Genomic DNA, 20,172 nt, shown 5'->3' with positions numbered 1-20,172 from the left:
TTCTCTAGAGTTTTATCACTGTCTTCTTCCACAATATTTTCTACTTCCTTTTGCTCATTTTCCTCTTCTAATGGATATTTGATGTTTGTGAATCTCCCAATGTATGTCTTTCCAAACATGCCATGTAGTGGTGGTTGGGGTTCCTTTTCCTTTTTTGCCACACGTGATTCACTAGAGGCCCCTTTCTTCAACCCAATTTCTTGCATTGCATCTAGAAAATATTAAGGAGAATTAATTCTTTTCTAAATGAAATTGCACTGTACTGGATCTTTTTCAATTGCAATGCAATTTCTTCCTTTTTGAAGGCAACATGCTAGTGTTGTACCTAATTATCAAGAACAAAAGAAATAATGAACTAAATTAGTACAATGACATTTTAATTAAAAAAATAACATATTGAAATTCAATTCCATATAATAAAACTTACCTAAGCCAGAAAATAAAACTAGAACCCAATCTCCTTCATTTGAACATATGTCTATAAGATATTTAATCAATAATTGTGGTTTTTGATAAGTGTTAACTATCTCTCCTTTTTCTTCTCTGTCTTCATATGTTAGTTTTCTCACAACAACATCATAAGTCAGTATTTGACTATGACTCTTTCTGTCTACCCGATTAAAAATCATAGACATATGGCTATCATCTTTTTCCCAACTATCAATATCAATGAACTCAAAATAATTTATAAATTGTTGATCTTCATTGTTAAGAAGATTTGACTTTTGCTTGTAACATGTAATAGTAAAAGTTCAATTAACTTGTACATAAATGAATTTTTCAACATTAATCAAATATACATTTTAAACGTCTTACCATGTAAGCTACATCCTTGGATTTGTTTTCCCCTTGAGGCTTGACAATATCATTGCCAATTGTGTGTCTGAATAAAATGTCACAAATCTCCATAATGGTGATGACGTGACTTCTACAAATCCCGCAACCACTTTATTAAGAGCTTGATAAGTATAAGGGTCACTATCATAGTCAATGTTTGGAATATTAAAACCATGGGGAATATCTGCAATGACTAGGGCATAATCCATTTTAGGTATGAGTTTAACAATGTCTTCACAGTTGCCTTGTATTACTTGATATTGAATAGTGTCTACCCCATTCCAAATGAAATGATTAAGAGTTGGATCAAGTTCAACATTCTTAATACGTTGCTTCCTCAATCTTTTGATCTTTATTTTTTCAATAAAGGTTTTGAAACTATTTGGCACTCCATTATCATCCTTCCTCATCTTTTATAAAATAAACAAATATATGTGTACGTTATAAATTAAAAATAGTACACAAATGAATAAAAATGAATGTATAAATCAAGATACCTTTTTAAATGTAAGATAAAAAGCTTTTAATGTTGATGTAGAACTTGAATCTGGATAGTTGCATACGACATCATCCCAACTATCTTCATTCAACAATCTAACCATTTGTTCCTGAATTTTCATGTAAACTTTTTGACTGCATAGATAAAGTAACAAAAAGTTAATATAATGATTTGTATAACAAATACTACCAAGAACAACATGTTTTATGTAAAAGATAAATATAATCTAGAAGTAAATAAAAATAATTCAACAAACTTATTTTTGAAATTCTTCAGACATTTCCTCCAATGATAATTCCCCTGACCTCACACGAGATAATATTTTTTTGACAATTTTTTCATCTTTCACTCCTTGCATCGCCCTCCAAGGTGTGATAGTCATATCGTCTGGAAGTTTCTTCATTTTAAGAGCTGATTTATTGTTGCTACATATCAATGTCTTAAACTTTTTTACCCTTCTTTGTTGAGAACTTGAAGTGGATCAACAAGAAGCACATAGCTGGCCACATGAGCATATAGATTGTACCTCATCAATGTCTTCAAGTTGTGAACATGTAGATGATGTGGCTTTCTAACTTGATATTGACATTTTCCTTCACTTGCCTTATAGGTTTGTCTGACATTAAGCTGAAATGTACAACCACCATCAATTAAGTTTCTCTTTGTCAAATTCTCTCGAATGACATTTTGTTTTTTTTTTATAATGCCATCCTCTAAATCGGCTCTTGGTGTAATGATTTCTCTTCTTTCTTTTGAAGTTTCACTAGGTTCTTGACTGTTGGTAACGACTACTTCAAAATATTCAACTTTACTTTTCTTCGTCATAACGTTCCCAATAGATTTACTTTGGTATTTTACGGATCTTCTCAGTTCCAAAGTCATCTTTAGTAATGGCAACATATGCTTCACTGTTAGTTTCAACTTCATCGTCCTCAAAAGAAACTTGTTTACCCTTACTAGATTTATCCACCAGAGGCCTTTTCTTCTGATTCTTTGGATGTAGTTTTGTAGCATCATCAATTACTACATTTTTCTTGTTTTCCATATCTTCTTCTAACACTAAGTAAAAACTACTGACAACTTTCATGATATCATGCTCTATGAAATGAATGCCTCCCAACCTAATTGAACAACTTTCAAAAAAATTCTGCCAAACAAAATAACATATGTCAATAAAAACAAAGTTAAAAAAATATAGCGAGACACTTTCAAGAACGCAAAATACAAATATAAATAACAATACTTAAAATGTTTTGTGTCATCTCATTTACGATTTGTTTACACAAATTTGTAGATACCTCTCTTGTGTCATACAATGAATATTATAGTTGGTATTTAATCCTTTAATGTGACTTGAGAGCTTTTGTAAGTATGTAAACAACTTCAGTGTCCGGTATTGAACACATATCTATGACTCTTCCCATCACTGCAAAAATTCCATTATAATTTAGTATATCAATATATAGATATATATTGACATTTTTGCTTTTTTTTCTTTCACATACTAGATTCTTGATGGAAATTTCATCGCTTTTGAATTCTTCCAGTTTGAAATCATCTTCTTATCACTTGAGGCACTTGAAAGATTTGTAGCCATGAGCTCAGGTGGAGTTCATTCACCAATGTTTCTTGAAGATGCACCTTTAAAAGTCTTTGGTCAAGAAAGATTCACAGAAATCTTCTTTGATGCCATTTTCCTAAAAAATAGAAACACATAAATTAGTAAATAACAAAAACATATTAACTTAAATTAACAGTGAAAATATATAATAAATTTTTTATTTGTGGGCGGGCGGAGGAGTGTGGGCATGTACAGTGTGGCCGGGCGAGGGTGGGTGGGTGGGTGGGTGGGGCGAGTGGACGGGGTGGGCTAGGTAGGTGGGTGGGTAAGGGCGGGTGGGTGGGCCGTCACACCTTACGCCCGCCCCCTCACATGCACCCTCTCCGCCCCCTCACACCCTATTCCCCCTCCCCAACCCCCATGCCCTCCCTACCCCCGCCCCCTCACACGCACCCTCCCCATCGCCTCACACACTCACCCACTCGCCCACCCCCTCACACACACCCTCCCACCCCCTCACACACCCACCCACCCACCCACCACCTCACACACCCTCCCACCCAACCCACCTCACACCCCCGCCCCCTCACACCCCGCCCACCCTCATGCTACCCCCCCCACCCTTCCATTGGCCATCCCTATACTCACCCTCTCACCTGCCCTCCCTGCCCATGGCCTCCCCCTCACATGCCCCCTCACTTGCATGGCCTCCCCCCCTTGAGCTACCCCACCTGCTCCACACCCACGCCCCACCCCTCACCTGCCCCCTCACCCGCTCTCGCCCACGCCTGCCCTACCCCCTCACCCGCCCCCTCACCTACCCTCGCCCACGCCCATGCCTACCCCACCCCCTCACCTGCCCTCCCCGCCCATGCCCACGCCCAGTCGTGCCACCCCGGTGGCCCGCCTCCCCCCCTTGGCTGGTGGATAGGCAATCCCTAGAGTCGCTTAGCCACCAGTCAAGCAGGCACGTGAGTCGTCGGGGTGGTGCTAGCCCAGGCCGCACCATCCCGGTAGCATGCCCGCCCTCCTGGCTGGTGGCTAGGCGATTCCCAGAATCGCCCAGCTACCAGCCGAGCGGGCGGGCAAGCTGCCATGGTGGCACCAATAGAGGTCATGCCACCCCAGCGGCCCGATCGCCTGCACGGCTAGTGGCTGGGTGATTTCAGGAATCGCCTAGCCACCAGCCGAGAGGGCGGGCAGGCCATTAGGGTCACGTGGCCTGGGCTGGTGCCACCCCAGCGACCCACCCGCCTGCCCAACTGGTGGCTGGGTGATTCCCAAGAATCGCCCAGCCACCAGCTGGGTGATCGAGCTAGTCGCCAGGGTGGCGCGGCCAAGGCTGCGGGCTACCGGGGTGGCACGGCCTGGGATGGCGCCACCATGGCGGTTCGCCCACCCGGCTGGTGGCTAACCGATTCCCGGAATTGCCCAGCCACTAGCCGGGCGAGCAAGAGAGCCACCGGGGTGGCGCGATTGGGTGTGGGCATGGGTGGGGAGGGCGGGGGAGTGGGTGGGGTGGGCCTGGGCATGGGCAAGGCGGGGTGATGGGACGGGTGAGGGGGTAGGGTGGGTGAGATCAACAATGATCAAGAACATGATGGTGAAGTTCAAAAGAATTGAGTGTCACGATGTCCACTTAGTCGTAATTCTAAGGACTATGAGAACAACAGTTTTGAAGAGGATGATGGTGAAGTTCAAAAGAATGGAGTGTCACAGTGTCCACTTAGTCCTAATTTCAAGGAATATGAGAGCAACGGTTTTGAAGAGCATGATGGCGAATTTCAAAAGAATGGAGTGTCACGGTGTCCACTTAGTCCTAATTCTAAGGACTATGAGAGCAATAGTGATGAAGAGCGTGATAACGAATTTCAAAAGAATGAAGTGTCAAAGTGTCCACGTAGTCCTAATTCTAAGGACTATGAGAGCAGTAGTGATGAAAAGCCTGATGATGAATTTCAAAAGTATGGAGTGTCACGATGTCCAGTTAGTCCTAATTCTAAGGACTATGAGAGCAGCAGCAATGAAGAGATGGATGTTGAATTTCAAAAGATTGGAGTGATACGGTGTCCACTTAGTCCTAATTCTAAGGACTATGAGAGCAATAGATATGAAGAGCGTGATGATGAGAAGTGCCACAGTGTCCTCTTAGTCCTAATTCTAAGGACTATGAGAGCAGCAGTGATGAAGGACAGGATGATTCACTTACTCCTAATTCTAATGAGTATAAATGTAGCAGTGACAAAGGATAAGATGTAGCATATTCAATAAGTAAACAGTCACACTTTCGACGTAGTCCTAATTCTATAGACTATGAGAGTATCACTGACAATGCACATGAGGAAGAATATCCATTAAACATCGAGTCAAATTTTCCATTCAGTCCGAATTCTAAGGACTATGACAATAGCACTGAAGAAGGGGAAGATGAAGAATATCCTCCAAGTCAATATTTGAAAAGCAGAGCTGATCATAGTGTGGATAACATTCCTCTTAATGATGATGAAAATCCTTATACAAATGATGATCCAATGATGGAGATGTTGCCAAGAAATATTGTATCAAGGAGTAGGAGCAGACCTTTTTGTATCAATGCAAGCTGTTCTAGTTATTCAAGGGGTAGAGCAGAATATCTGATGAGAAGAAGTTCTATCAGTGCTCTCATTTCAAGTGAATGTTTCCAGAAAGATTTCTTGAGACATATGGATTTAAAATTTGCATTAGAAAGCAGGAAGAGATATTTGTCAATGAATAAAAGCATGCAAAATTCATATTTAGTTGGGTGCATGCAATCTACATTGTCATGTTATGATTATCATATTAGGACTTTATTGATCTGTAGAAAAGCTTTCAAAATGTTTCATTCGATTGGGAATTTTTGTCTCTCGAGAATTCAAGAAAATTTGGAAAAGGATCCCACATTTTATTCAGCAGTACATCATAAAAGATAGTTTGGGCCATTATCGAATACTGCAATGTCCTGGATGAAAGATTTCTTTTTAAAGCATGGAGAGTGTATGCCAAATAGAGAGACAATACATATTCCAGATAATTTTTCAAGACAAAAAATCTACAACTTATACAATGAATATGCAGATGGTGTTGAGGGACATTGCCGATTTATTACATATCAATATTTTGTGAAAGTATGGAAGAAAGAATTCAACAATGTCTGTATTCCTAAGAAGACATGGATGGGGATTTGCAGTACATGTGCTTCTCTTAAATAAAAAAGGGACAAATGTGAAAGGTCAAAAAGAGGTAAGCATTCATAAATTTAACTTTTAAAATTGTATGGTCATCAGCTATGAAAACATATTTCTTAATGAATTTCTTTTGTGTTGTGTAGATTTAATTGTCAAAGAACTTCAGGAGCATCGCGAACAAAAAACAAACAAAAGGAAGAATTTGTACAAGCATTGAAAGAAGTGTTATGATAATCCAAATAAATATTTGGGTTTGATAATTTATGGTATGGACGAGAAGAAAATAATTTTACCACATTTTTTTCGCACACCCAAAAATTTATAGGAGGAAAATTTTATTCAGTTTCACTTGGTCGGTTGTATGGTCTTCCATGGAAAAATGTTGCCAAGGGTGTACTTCACAGCTCCAAATATTCATAATGATGCAAATCTAACCATAACCATAATTCATGATGTGATTTCTCATTGGTCTGGTAATCTTCCTGAAGTTTTGTATCCACAATTGGACAACACTTGCCGTGAAAACAAAAATCAGGTTTTTTTTGGATATCTAAACATGCTTGTTGAATTGAGAATTTTTCAAAAGGTAAAGGTTGGTTTCCTTCTTTTTGGGCACACTCATGCCCATATTGATCAGACGTTTAGTTCTTTTTCAGTCATATTGAGGAGGAAGGAAGTTGGGAGCTTGCCATCACTAATTGAATGTCTTAAGAAATCATACATGCGAGAGCCTACTTTTGATGTGTTGGAAGAAAATATTGACATGCGAAGGTTTATTTTGGGATCATATGGTGAGGCGAAATGAATTGAACAACTTAATGACATTAGCTTCCAATAGCAATTTCATATCAAAAAATTGATGGGAAAACACTAATATGGGAAAAGAAGTATTCAACTACTGCAGAATGGGCACCATCATCAGGTTTGCAATTTTTGAAGTTCATTCCAGATCATCCAATATTTGCATAAAAAATATTGTTATTACAATCAGTTGGTGAAGTTCAGAATGCACACAGACAAAATAGAGATATAAATTATTCTGATTGCCTGGAAGAAATAAAAAAATGTATTAGATATACATATGAGTACTTTGACATTGTTGATTCAGTTTGGTGGGAGTCATTTTTCAATAATAAAAGTGATATCATTTCAACAACAACAAATGAAGATATACCTTTGAAAAATCCATTTATTTGGCCACAAACTGTGTTGAATGAACATGAGGAAATAAACATTGTTGAACAGGAACAATCGCAAGGTATTATTAATTCTCACAGCTAGAGGAAAGAGGGATGTATATTGGCTCCATGAGATCTTGTGCACAACGTGAAGCCATGGAAGACCTTTACAAGGGTTCAGTACAGGATATTAAGGAGGGTTGCATGATTGCAGTGCTAGTAGATGGAGATCCCAATGGCTATCCATTATGGGTTGCTAAAGTTATAAAGGTCTTTACAGAAAATGAGGATGTTACAAGTGTTGAAGTATACTGGTATGCCACAAATACACACCCATCCAATGGTTTGTATAAGCCAAAGATGGTAGTTGACAAAAAAAATGGTGGAAAGAGAAAAAGAAAGGGTACAAATATAAATCGTCGCCACACAAACATATTAAAATTGGAGGATGTTGACATACTTGTTTATGACTTCAATTTAACAAAGAGAGGAACTCTTCGCTTCAAGACAATAGAGATTCTGAAAAGGTTGTTACCAGAAGGAACAATGTTGAGATGGGAGTCTACTAAAACCAGTCGTAAATCTAGAAGAATTTTGAAACCTGAAATTTTGGGCATGCATGTGGACTCAAATGGGGCACTAGTTGATGAAAGAGAAGAATATGGAACATCTTTGTCAGAATGCAATCACTCATCTAAAGATGTGAATTCTGATGGTGTGCAAGAAAATATGAGTGATTTTTAATAATTGTTTAAGATATTTTATATAACTGATGTATGCATATTATCTTGAAATAAAATTAATGATTTCCATATGGTGTTAAATGAGAAGTTACGAGGCATTTTTATGTTGTTGGATTATATGTCTTAATTATGATAATTTTTATTGTTTAAAATATCTACAATGCAATATTAAATTAGAGATATAATGTATGTTTTATTCAATATACAAACAATGAATTTTGAATTCATTTAGTGATGTGATTTGTTCATAATGTCATGGTTTTTTAATTTTATAGTTGAAACATTTTCAATTTCTTTTGTATCTAGCATGTTATCGTTGAAAATATGTTGAATTTATACTTAGGAAAGAAAAATGATATTCTACCAAAAACATTAATGTGTTTTTTTTCCTCATAAACAACTTTGTCTGGCACATAAAAGTTTTGTTTTACTAGCATTTTTTAAAAAGTTTGAAAATTGACCCTAAAAAAAAAACACTGTTCCAGTATCATCACTTTCATTTTGAAGCTATATTTTGCACGAAAATTTCATAGTAAATTTTGTAGTCACTGTCATTTTTAAAACACGTTCAAAATTGACCCTTAAAAAATAAAATCATCGTTCCAGTATACACACTTTTCATTTTTAGCATTGTTTTTGATGTTTTTTCGGGGTTTTTTGGCCAGAGTTCCCATTTAGAGTTTATAGTTCCCATTTCAAAGTTTACATTGATGTAATGTGGTTGAGGGATTGACACCAGTGATAATGGAAAATGTGGGGTTGAGGGATAATTAGATGACTTTCCCTCTCAGAGCATAAAGTACATGGTTGACCTATCAGTGACTGACTCCACTCTGGAGGGGATAGAGACAGTATGACTGGAGGAAAAAATGGGCAACATAGGATGAACAGTATGAAAATATGGTTGGAATACTATGACATGATAAAATGGGACATGAAACAGACTCCATGGATGCAAGGGTGAATCATCACGGATGCTCTTAAAAAGGTGACTCGATGATGCTCCCACACAGAATAGGCATGGTGGGGACCATCCAAACATGAGTAAATGATGGTCACTCATGATGAAAATTGACAAGTTGTACAAAAAGTATTAAGAGGAGGTGGACCTCAAAATACAAGTGTTGATTTATGAAGAAAATCGATTTTGAGAGGCGAGGAAGTGACCCTTCTTGGAAAAATGTTTTTGTGGTGAAGTGTCAAATCATCAAAAACTGAGGAAGAACCATTATAGTACTCAATGAGAGATTTCCAACGGTGCTGATGGTTCATTAAACTAAGCTATGATTTGGTTGCAATGGGCGATAGAAAAACTATGTGTTTTTCCATAAAAAGGATGTTTTCCCTCCAATTTGAGAGGAGAAGAAGGTACTAAATCTTGTGGAGATTGTAGCAGACAAATCGACCATCAGAATTGGGATCTATGACTTTCAGGAAATAAGCCTTACTTGTCTAAATATGGCCTTAATTCTTCTTGGAACGATGGTTCCTCATGAAGAATTAAGAGAAGAGGAAAATAAGAATGAACTACTAGAGGAGGTCTAGAATCATCCTCACCCACTGAGTCAAACATGGGGACTATGTGGACATAGAGTATAATATTTGAAGATATGGTATCAAACATCTACGATATGTGATGTGCATATGGCTCACTAGAGAGGATGGTAGGACAAATTATCAAAGGAATGGGAGGATAATCGACCATACCTATATTCGGTGGGATTTAGGCCGAGACTTATGTTAATCAGTTGAGAAGATGGCCAAGGGAAAACCATCATGCCGCTAAACATTGGATACTGTCCCAAAACATATGTGATCGAGGGGACTGATCTAGTGTGCAAAGGTGGGAAAGATCCCCATATAATGAGGATAGTTTTGAGCGCCATTGTGTTCCGAGTGCTCGAAAGAGAGATTCAAGCATCTTGGCCTAGCTTGGCATGAGAACCTCCAAAGGATGATAAGGAGATATAGTGGCCTATGTGCCCCCCAATATGCTATGGGAGTACCAGATGTATTTAGAGTGGTGGAATCCAAGCACTTATATGGTTTATGTGATACATAATATGATTATGAATTTTTATATGATGATGATGGTTCATAATGTGTTTTCTTTATGGTTGTCTTCTATGGTATACATGTGATAAATTCCAATCTAGAATGTTATTCACAATGGTATCTACATATTTATTTTTGGCTTTAGGAATGTGACTGAAATTAATAGTTTCAGATTCGCGTACCAATAGCTTAACTCGTAGATATTTTCTGAATAGGACTTGGTTATGCACATGATACACACTATTAATTGCATGAAAAGTAGTAAGGAATCTAAACGAACATGAAGATGAAGGATGCAATGAGCGAGGGCATCGACTAACAAACCTATCACTGCATCATATATGGTTAGGTTATTGGTGGCAGATCCAATTCACACGCCATTCGAAAGGACTAATGTATGCAAGGGGGCAAAAATGGCCCAGGTTTCCAAGGATAGATTCCTGGAGAAGTGAATCGCACTGTCAACATGACCGCTATACAATGTGGATGATGGATCCATTTGAAAGGTGCGAAAGACAATGGATGAGATGATGCAATCTACCTATCTTCATGGCAAAAATAAAGGCACGCAAATCAAAGGGATATGTTTTGAGAAAAATTTCTTGAGATAGAGTGCATTGGGAGAATTAAGAAGGATATAGCCTTCAGAATCATCTAAAAAATATGCCCCCTTGCCTAAGTGCAAGGGTAATTAGGGGTAAATGTAGCTTCCATGATGTCCTCATCAAAATGGAAGATGGGCGGATGGGAGGAATACTGACTACATGATATGACAGCGGTACCTGTTGCATCAACCTAAGAGAGAAGGTTCACATAGACGTCACCTAGAATGGTAGATGACAAGCTAGTAGATGGAGGATTTACAGATGTTGAGACCTAGGATTCTATTAAAAGATGTTCAATAGAAGTGCATGTAGAAAACTCAGAAAGGTTTTCCTACAATGAACTCAAGGATGATGATAGGTAAAGGATATGGCCTATGGTGTATGTCATCTCAACATCGAGGGGAGGGATCACAATGGTGGGACCAGAGTCCCCCTGTTTTGGTTTACTAGTGGTACCAGAATCCATGGGTAGAGGAGTAGGTTATCCACTACGAGTGGCCTTGTATTCCCAAAGCATTTCAAAGCAATCACGAAATTCATCGAGACGAGGGCAACAATGGAAATAGTGACCATGATAATCACAGAGAGCACAAGGGTGATTTGTTTGTAATATTCGGAGTTTCTTGGGTGAACCCAAAAAGTTAACATGGACTTCAGGGATATTTGACTCATGGAAAATTTCATGAACTAATGTTTTAAGATGAGGAAGATTAGGACAATTACTAGTGGCATTCCCAACAACTTTAGGCAAAGCGCACAGAGGTGAAGGATTTGGGTCCTTAGGGGATGGAGGATCTTGGGGATCCTTGTCCTTAGGTTCTTTCCTTTTAGCTCTAACCTTGTCTATATGCTTGCGCAATAAGAGTGGGTTCCTATTGAGGTTTTGATGGAACTCAAGTAGCAGCAAGGGTCATAGGGACCAGTTGAACCGGGGTCAAAGCATGATAAGGTATTATATGAATAGGAGAAATTCTTGCAAGGGGATCGATGTACCATACTCAAATCCCTAAAGTAATGATAGGAAGAACCAGTGAAGCCATGAGAGGGAGAGAAAATACTCCCAGAGGGGTGAATCAGAAAGTTATCTCACCCATAGGGTAATGTCCTAGTGGAATAGCTCCTGGATGGTTGACACTTGGAGGAATAGTTCTTAGTGCAAACATAGATGAAGCACCCATAAATAAAGGAGGTACTGGGGGGGTGGATCTAGAGGGCTCGGTTCGGATGGAAAAAATAGGGTGCTAAGGAGTTGGCTATTGATTAGATGTACCAGACTACTTGAGAGAAACTCATGATTCTTGTAACATGCAAACACTCATAGAGTTAGGCTCTAAGATGAGAGGGGGAGGACTAGGGGAAGCACCTAGAAATGAGGAATATTTGTAGACTCCTGGTGAAACACTAATGAGATGAGTTCAATACTTCTTATCTAACATTGACAAGATAATGGATTCAGGGGAGGTCACAGATGTCGGCTCGTAGTAAGTCAACTGATTGATGGTAAAAATATTCCCTTCATGGGTGAAGCACATCTTGTGGAACACCGTAGATGTGAAAAATGACATGGCATATGTGTAACTACAACCTAAGAGAATGTTGTAATGCAAAGGGGCATCAATAACCTAAATCTCTACATGGACAGTCTTATCAGAAAAGGTCACTAGATAGTTGTGGTACATCCTAATAGGCTGGGAGAAGTGTCTGTCCCAAGCGCACAAAGTGATCGTCGAGGGGGAAACTCAGGTGACATGGGTTTTTTCCAAATGGAAATGGACATCACATAGGTGGATGCACTTTTTTCAATAATTCATCGGGAGATGATGGCATTATGGACTCAGACTGGTATCTGGAAAGAAAAGGATGAAGGTAATGGGGGATGTTTTGATCTATCAACTAGGAAGACAATCAAATGATCGCCAAAAGGATCTAACATGCCCAAACATGTTAGTCAATATTTATTTTGAGATGGGCATGGCTAGAGTACTTCCAGCATCGACACAGCGGCAAGTGATTGGGCCATGTCATCTACTATACTGTATGTATGGGCAACTTGGTTAGAAGCTGTGTTACAACATAATGGTCACTTTCGGATCTTGGGATTGGCCTCAACTTTAGGTTGAGGGATAGATAACGGACCATTTGGTGTCATAAGAGGATCATTAGATGCTTTTGTTTCAGACTCAATGGAGGATGAAGTTGATAGCTTGTCATATTGATGCGACCCAGTTTGCAAGTTGATATCGGAGGGGTTAACCACATAATAATTCATCATAAGGATACGGTAGTCACCAGGACCATAAGGTTAGGGGGGATGGGCTGCTTGACCTAGTTGAGGTTGAGCAACAATAAACCATTACCGCGGGAAAGGATTTGTAAGCATGGCCAATTGAGATGGAATAGGATTCTTAGGCGATTCTAGACCTCTAGAAGTTGCTTGGGCTTCCCACATTTGGCGCATCGAGGGTAAGAGAGGACACTCATGTGTATAATAGCCATGTACACCACAACATGCACAAGGATTGTTCATACGAGTAACCTTTTTTTTCTTGGGCTAGCTGTCCTGTTGCTAGTTGTTAGCGTTAGTCTAGTTCCCTTGGGGTTCACTAGACTAAGTACCTTGGTTACCCTAGTTACCCTTTTTACCCTTCACCTTATTCTTTTTCCTTAAATTTTTGGGATTGGTCGCACTCTACTATGCAAACACTTGACCTTGAGGGGACGGTGGCTACTAGGACTGAGGATGCATGGGAGGCTACGGTGCTAATTCTTGAGGGGTTGGGGTGCGTGGCTATGCATAAGGAGGAGAAATGGTTTGGTAGGTAGGTTGGGGCTCTGAAAACATGTTTCCAGCAATAGGGGTATAAATGTTAGAGAAACTGGTGCCCCCCTACAGATAGTCATAACTTTTCTTAGTATATGGCAAGGGATGTTAAAGGGTTCCAACGATACCGTCAATGGCGTGAGATGCCCCTGGTGCATTGGCACCTCCAGGATGGGGGATGTCTGAAATGGCGATATAGATATAACCAGATTGCGCTTAAACTAGGTCATATCTTAGAGTGGGTTTGAGAGCTTCTTCCTCATTCTGAGGAAAATGGGATGCAACATCTTTTTCCAATGGGTGCTAAAAGGCTCCTAACAAACCAATATCGATAGACATGGTCTTCGAAGGGAAGAGCATGACTTGTGCTCCTCTTTCTACGCCACTCTTGAACATGGTCGAAAAGGTGAGTGGCAGAGGACTGACAAAATGAGGTCAATAGCTCTGTACCAGTGTTGTAATGGAGAGGTAACTAGAAATATGAGAGGAACGCTTTAGTAAGCATCGCGAAAATGGAATGAGATGTGGCAGGTTGGTCTACATACCATTTTGCAGTGTCTCCAGTGAGCATGCATTGGAACAACTGAAGATGAATGGAGTCATTGGTAATGGAGTTCGAGAAACACCACATGTGGAAGGAGTGGACGTGATTAGTAGGGTCCTCTCTAAAATTACCCTAAAACTTTGGGATGTCTAAGGGAAGCTTAGTTGGCATAGAAGGCCAAGCAACATCATGTTGTTTTGCGTCATTTATCAACTAGCTAAAATCTGGTAGACTTAACTCAGCCATAATAGGGAGCATGGGGGTTATCGAACCAGTTCCTCAAACTATTCCACTTAATGTGACTGCCAGGATATAACCGAAGCCAACACTAGGTTGGGTTCCTGCACGAGCTGTGGGTCCATACATGGTGATGATATGCGGTGAAGGAGGCTCAAAATTGGATGAACTAAGAGAAGAGTTGGTATGGGGACTCAGAGGGTTATGAACATGAACCTGATGGGGACGGATAATATTCCCAGTGGAAACTGGGGGTGAAGGCCTAATGGTCTTCGCGACAAATTCCTTGGTGTCACAATGGTGGTAAGAAACACGTGACATGGAAATGGTGAAGGGATATCAACAATATGCCTTTGTCTCGATGAGGAGAGATACATTTATTATGTTAAGTCTTGTCTTGGTGGTGTAAACTGAGTGCCCTTTGCTTAAGGTGTGTTTGTGTGTGCAAGTGTATTTATTTATTAAGCCCAGGACGTGTTTGTAAAAAAGAAAAAAACTGCTGAAAATAAACTAAAATTAACAAAAAAAAATGAATAGAAAAACAATTAACTAAACCCCACCCAAACTAGGATTTTAAACACTATATTGTTTGGTTGTGAAATTGACTAAAAAACACACTAAAAAGGTCAAGAGATCTAAGTGTCGATGTGATTGGGATGAAATGACACTAGGTTGCTGGATAGTGGTGCAGCTACAACAAAAAACCAGAGATAACGATCGTTGCAAAAAGATATGGAGATTGGTGAAAAACCTAGGGAAACTAATGGGACCCTAAGGCAAATGACCAAAGAAGGTTTAATATGGAACTATGGATGGACACAACCTATCTTTAGATATCTAAATGAGAAGGGGACAGATTTGGGAAATATGGATAAAAGTGTTGCAGAAACTCAAACTACTCACTGATTTAAACTCCTATAAAGGTGGAAGTGTACTAGAAGCCCTAGGGGGCTAAATTCCACTATGACAAGTAAATTAGAGTATATCAGGGCATAAGTTGGATGAAGTAGAGTTCAAACAACCCAACGGACAGCTCTTGGCAAAACCCATAAAAGATATGATAAAAACCCGGAAACCCTAAAATCATAGGTATTGACCTGTTTTCAGGTGGGATTGCACTTTTTCGGCTGAAAGGTGCACTCTGGACTCTAGATCACACTTTTTTGTTTAAAAAATATGATTTCTTCTCCTTGATTCCTGGTTGGAAAATCTCGGAAAAATAGTCATCTCTGTTGCGGCTCGTTCTTGTGACCTGCAGAAAATACCAGAAAACTTGCGGAAGTTATAAATTTAATAGGTCCAGGGCTAAAAAGATAGAAAAAAACATTAAGAGATTGAAAACTGAAGGTCACCCAGGTTTTTGGATTTGAAGTATAAAACCAGTGGAGTCGCCAATTCTGTTGTAGTGTTTTCTTCTCAAATATGTATGAAAAGAACCCACTTAAGGCCCTGGATGAAAAAGAGTCTCAATAATATAAATGGTTGCTAAACATTGTAGATCTGTAGCAATAAATAGAAGTAAAACCTGCCAAAATCTTGATCTATGCCACAATCATAGTTAAACAACAAAAAGAAATAGTAGTAACTCCAATCATCCAATGGAAACCATATATACAAATAATATATTTTATTATAACACTTGTGAAGGGAACAAATAAATGTTACCAGTCCCCCTCTGTGGGATGGGTTCCTAGCTATCCTCAAACTTATTCAGCTTGTGTAGATTCTCTCACCTCTATAATGTGTAAACCCAGCAAATGAAATGTTTGAGCTCAATGGGAACTCAAATGAAGAAAAATGGTGGTGGACAATGAAAATAATCAGAGTTACAACAGTGAGTGGAACAATGGAAATAACCAAAAGTGAATAATGAATGGAAAAACCTTCTTTTTTCTCCGAAGAAAAAAGCGAACTTTTTATATAAAAAAAATAAAATGTTACAAGTATATGCAAAAGCATTCAGTTTGTTGTATGAGCGAGTCCTACAGCTACTCCAGAGAAGAGCCTATCTTCTTTGTACAAAAACTAGGTAGCAAAAAGACTCTGGAAACCTGGGTCAAAAAATTCATCACCCATTCCAGCTATTTTCTACAATCAGCCCTTTAAAGGCACAAAAGACGAATATCCAAATCGCGTTTCAATTCCTGGGTCTCCTCATAGAGGAAAACAACCCACATATGGAAACTAGATACCATGGATATCAACAAAAATAACCTTCAGTTTGCCAAGAGACAAATTGTATAATCATCCAGTTTACATCAGTTTTATATAGAATATGAAATATCAAAAACAGGAAATAAAATTTGAGTCTAAACATATGGAGGATGATCCGACACATGGATCTGATCATGTTCTTGTTCTGTTAATTTCCAACTGCTCACAATTTGCTGCAAACCATCTTTAGAAAGCCTGTCTACTGCTTCATTTCGGTCCCTGTAAATATGGCCAATTGAAAAAACATTAAATGAAAGCTTTAGATTCAAAATTTCTTCTAAAAGAGGTCTCAACATGTAATTTTGGCATCTACTTTGTCCATTAACCCATTTCACAACATTTAAAGAGTCCCCAAAGATCTGAACTGTGAAGATGTTCCTGTGAATAAGCCAACAAAGAAGGAGTTTTAAAGCGGAAAGTTCAGCAAAATTGTTTGTTCCAGTTCCAAGGCCCACTGAAGCTTTTAAGATATGAGTTTCATTTAAATGAATGATTATCCCTGCCCCTGCTGAGTTATTCTGAGAAGCCCCATCAAAATAAGCCCATGGGATCCCTGCTTTGATTTGTTCTTCTTTGCTCTGTTTAGGATTCCTTGCCTCCTCTGATTCAGGGATATTGGATAGAATTGCAGTGCATTGGATCGTAATAATTTCAGTCGGGGTAACTTTGTCTGTAAAGATACACCTATTTTTTGTTATCCAAGAAAACCCTTCTATTTGTAACAAAATATTGATTCATCCTCAAATAATGAACAATAATAAAATATTATTAACCCCATTCTTGGAATAACCACTTGTAATATTTTATTATATTTTTTTATGAGGGAAAAAGTATTTAAACTTTTATTTAGAAATAATAAATAAATAAATAATTTATTTATCATCTCAACGAATTAGTTAAGGAATAATAAACAAATAATGATTTATTTAATTAATCCTTAAAGGGATTTAGTGAATTTTGACAAGGAATAATAATTGATTATTGATTAATTAATTATTCCTAGAAGGAAATCAAATAAATAGTGATTGATTTAATTATTCTTCGTGGGTTTAATTATAAATTACTTAACAAAGATGGTTTATTAAGTAATTTCTCACAATGAAAGCAATTTTACTTTGGTAAAATTGGCTTTACATGGTGTAGTTCAATCCATCTAGTAAATTAGGCTAGATGATCAATTTTTTGGTGATAATAGCCATCAGTTCCTATGCCTTTCCAACCTTTAACATTTAGTGTTGCCTAATCTTTGAACCCCAAAGTAGACCAAAAATCTGATTGGAAGAAGAAGGGACGTGGTAAGAAGAAAGATAAGGCTAGCAAATGGAATGTGAATAGATCCAGTAATGATATTGGACAGGGAAAGAAGGAATAAAAAGAAAGTAAAGTTCTCATGCATGTTATGCCATGGGGATCATCTTACCCATGTTTTCCCTAACATTCAAGATGATTAGTGCTTGTTAGCTCAATAGCGTTCTTCAAGTTCCCAGGTTGTGTTGACTAACCCTTTTCCCCAAGGGATGCAAATGTTTGTTGGCATTAATGTTGGTACTAAAACGCCCATAGGGGGAAACCAAGAAGGGGAATCTACATTGAATGTCTATATGGTTATGTCCCATGATGATTTTCCTAGAAGATGACATGATTATGGTGAACCAGAACCTTCTAAGACTAAGAATGCTTTCCATATTCGAGATCCACTCCATATTGAGAGGCCCATAGTTGATCCTATACCTCAGATGCCAAAAGGCTCTACAAAATGTTCGACTGTTAATCCCAATGCTAGGGCTTTGCAAAACTACTCTATTGTCGAAGATATGGCTGAAAGCCCTGGTGCAATTTTAGCTTTAGAGGTACTCAAATCATGTCCCACACAAAGGAGTGCATTACTCACTATGATTAGAGTAGTGGATCTTAAAAATATCTTGTTATAAAATTTGATATGTCAAATTATAAGAAGAGATTCCCTCATCACATGACCTTCTATATTAAATCTACATATCAAAAAATGAATATGTTTCGAACTGTGGTTGATGAAGGGGCTTCCACATGTGTCATGTCGATGTCATGTTGGAAGGATATTATATCTTTGAAAGTTGTTCCTTCCCCTACTCTCCTTAGTACATTCGATGGTCATTCTCATAAGCCTCATGGAATTCTTCCAACCTTTCCTCTATTTCTTGGGGTCAAGGTTGTCAATGTCGAGGTAGAAATAGTTGATACCAATTTGGATTATAATTTGTTGTTGGGTTGAAATTCGGTTTATGCAATGGATGATATTGTTTCACATCGTATGATTCGCTCATGAAGGGAGAATTGTTATGATTTATCAAATTTCTTATTCTCCTAATGATCCTAATGCATCTTTTGATTCTATTGTCCCCTTAGTGAAGAATACCAAGCAACCTGTGGAGAATTTAGGAGTTGGAATGTATTCCTCATTGATAGGTAATTTTGATCTGCCTTCCCTTATTGCTCATATTAATGCTATTTCATCCTCCAAGGCCACTCCTTGAAGAGGTTCTTTTAGAACCCATCATTTTCCTAATCCTTGGTCGTTACCCCTCTCTACTACCACATTAGAGGAAGAACAAGTAGGTGGAATGGCATACATTATATCTGCAACAAAAATTTAGCACCAACCTATAGTTACTTCTGCAGATTCTAATCCCATTCCTCTCTCATCAAAGGATGTGGATAGAGATGTGGCTCTGGTTTGGACTCTTGACTCTACTTAAACTATGGACTACCTTGATATAGTCTTACCATCTAAAGAGGCAATCCTAGAAGTAATTACTCATGGAGAAAGACTGTAGAATGAATTTCATCATTGGTCATATTTTCTCCCTGACTTGCATCACCTTGAGTCTAACTTGTCCAGTCCTTCAACTGGAAGTGATCACAAAATATCAAATACTTTGGCCCCAACACAAATTTTTGTTGAACATAATATGTCCAGTATTTCAGAAACTATTCCAGTGAACACTCTAAGAATCCCAATATTATAAAAAATGTCTTCATCGGAGCTACATGTTCCCCTCAATAAATCAAGATTTATACTGACCCTTTTAAATAGTTTTGAGATGTGTTTTCTTGGTCTTATGAGGAAATGTCTAGAATCGATCCATTGTTAGATCAACATGAGATCATGACTTATGAAAATGCTAAGGCTATATGACATAAGCTTGAACTAGTAAATCCTAGGAAAGCAACAACTATTAAAGTTGAGGTTGAAAAGATGGATAAGGTGGGTTTGATATACCCCATTTCGTTATCTGAATGGGTCCTGAATCTAGTCCCTATTGATAAAAGGAAAGGAAGGATCTGTTTATGTATTGAATTTAGGGATTTGAATAAGGTTTTTTGTTTATCGATCAGATCATTGATGAGTGTGCTAGAAATGAAGTGTTCTCCTTCATGGATAGTTTTTCAGGATATAATCAAATAACTATCTGTCCTGAAGATAAACACAAGACAACATTTATTTTCCCTTGGGGTACATTTGCATACAAAAAGATGTCTTTTGGCCTTAAAAATGTTGCAGCCACTTTTCAGCAAGCCATGTATTATGTTTTCTACGATATCAATCACTTTATAGAAGCATATTTGGATGACCTACCTGCTCCTTCTTGAAAGAGAAATGATCATCCACATCACCTTCGCTTGGTTTTTGAA

General features: G+C 38.4%; 1 protein-coding gene across 1 annotated transcript in view; it reads left to right on the top strand.

The window, feature by feature from the left end:
- The window catches only part of LOC149207759 (uncharacterized), an 82,145-nt gene that overhangs the window by 54,348 nt on the left and 7,625 nt on the right, over positions 1-20,172 (top strand). Inside the window, exon 3 of the mRNA XM_089398138.1 lies at positions 4,067-4,303. Coding sequence (XP_089254264.1) covers positions 4,067-4,303 — 237 coding nt within the window. The remainder of the gene's footprint in view (positions 1-4,066; positions 4,304-20,172) is intronic.

This window comes from Pinus tabuliformis, chromosome 1_2 (genome assembly GCF_031772625.1).
Source record: "Pinus tabuliformis cultivar Carrire ecotype Pingquan chromosome 1_2, CPIR1, whole genome shotgun sequence".
Classification (NCBI taxonomy): domain Eukaryota; kingdom Viridiplantae; phylum Streptophyta; class Pinopsida; order Pinales; family Pinaceae; genus Pinus; species Pinus tabuliformis.
This window is presented reverse-complemented; position numbering and strand designations above follow the sequence as displayed.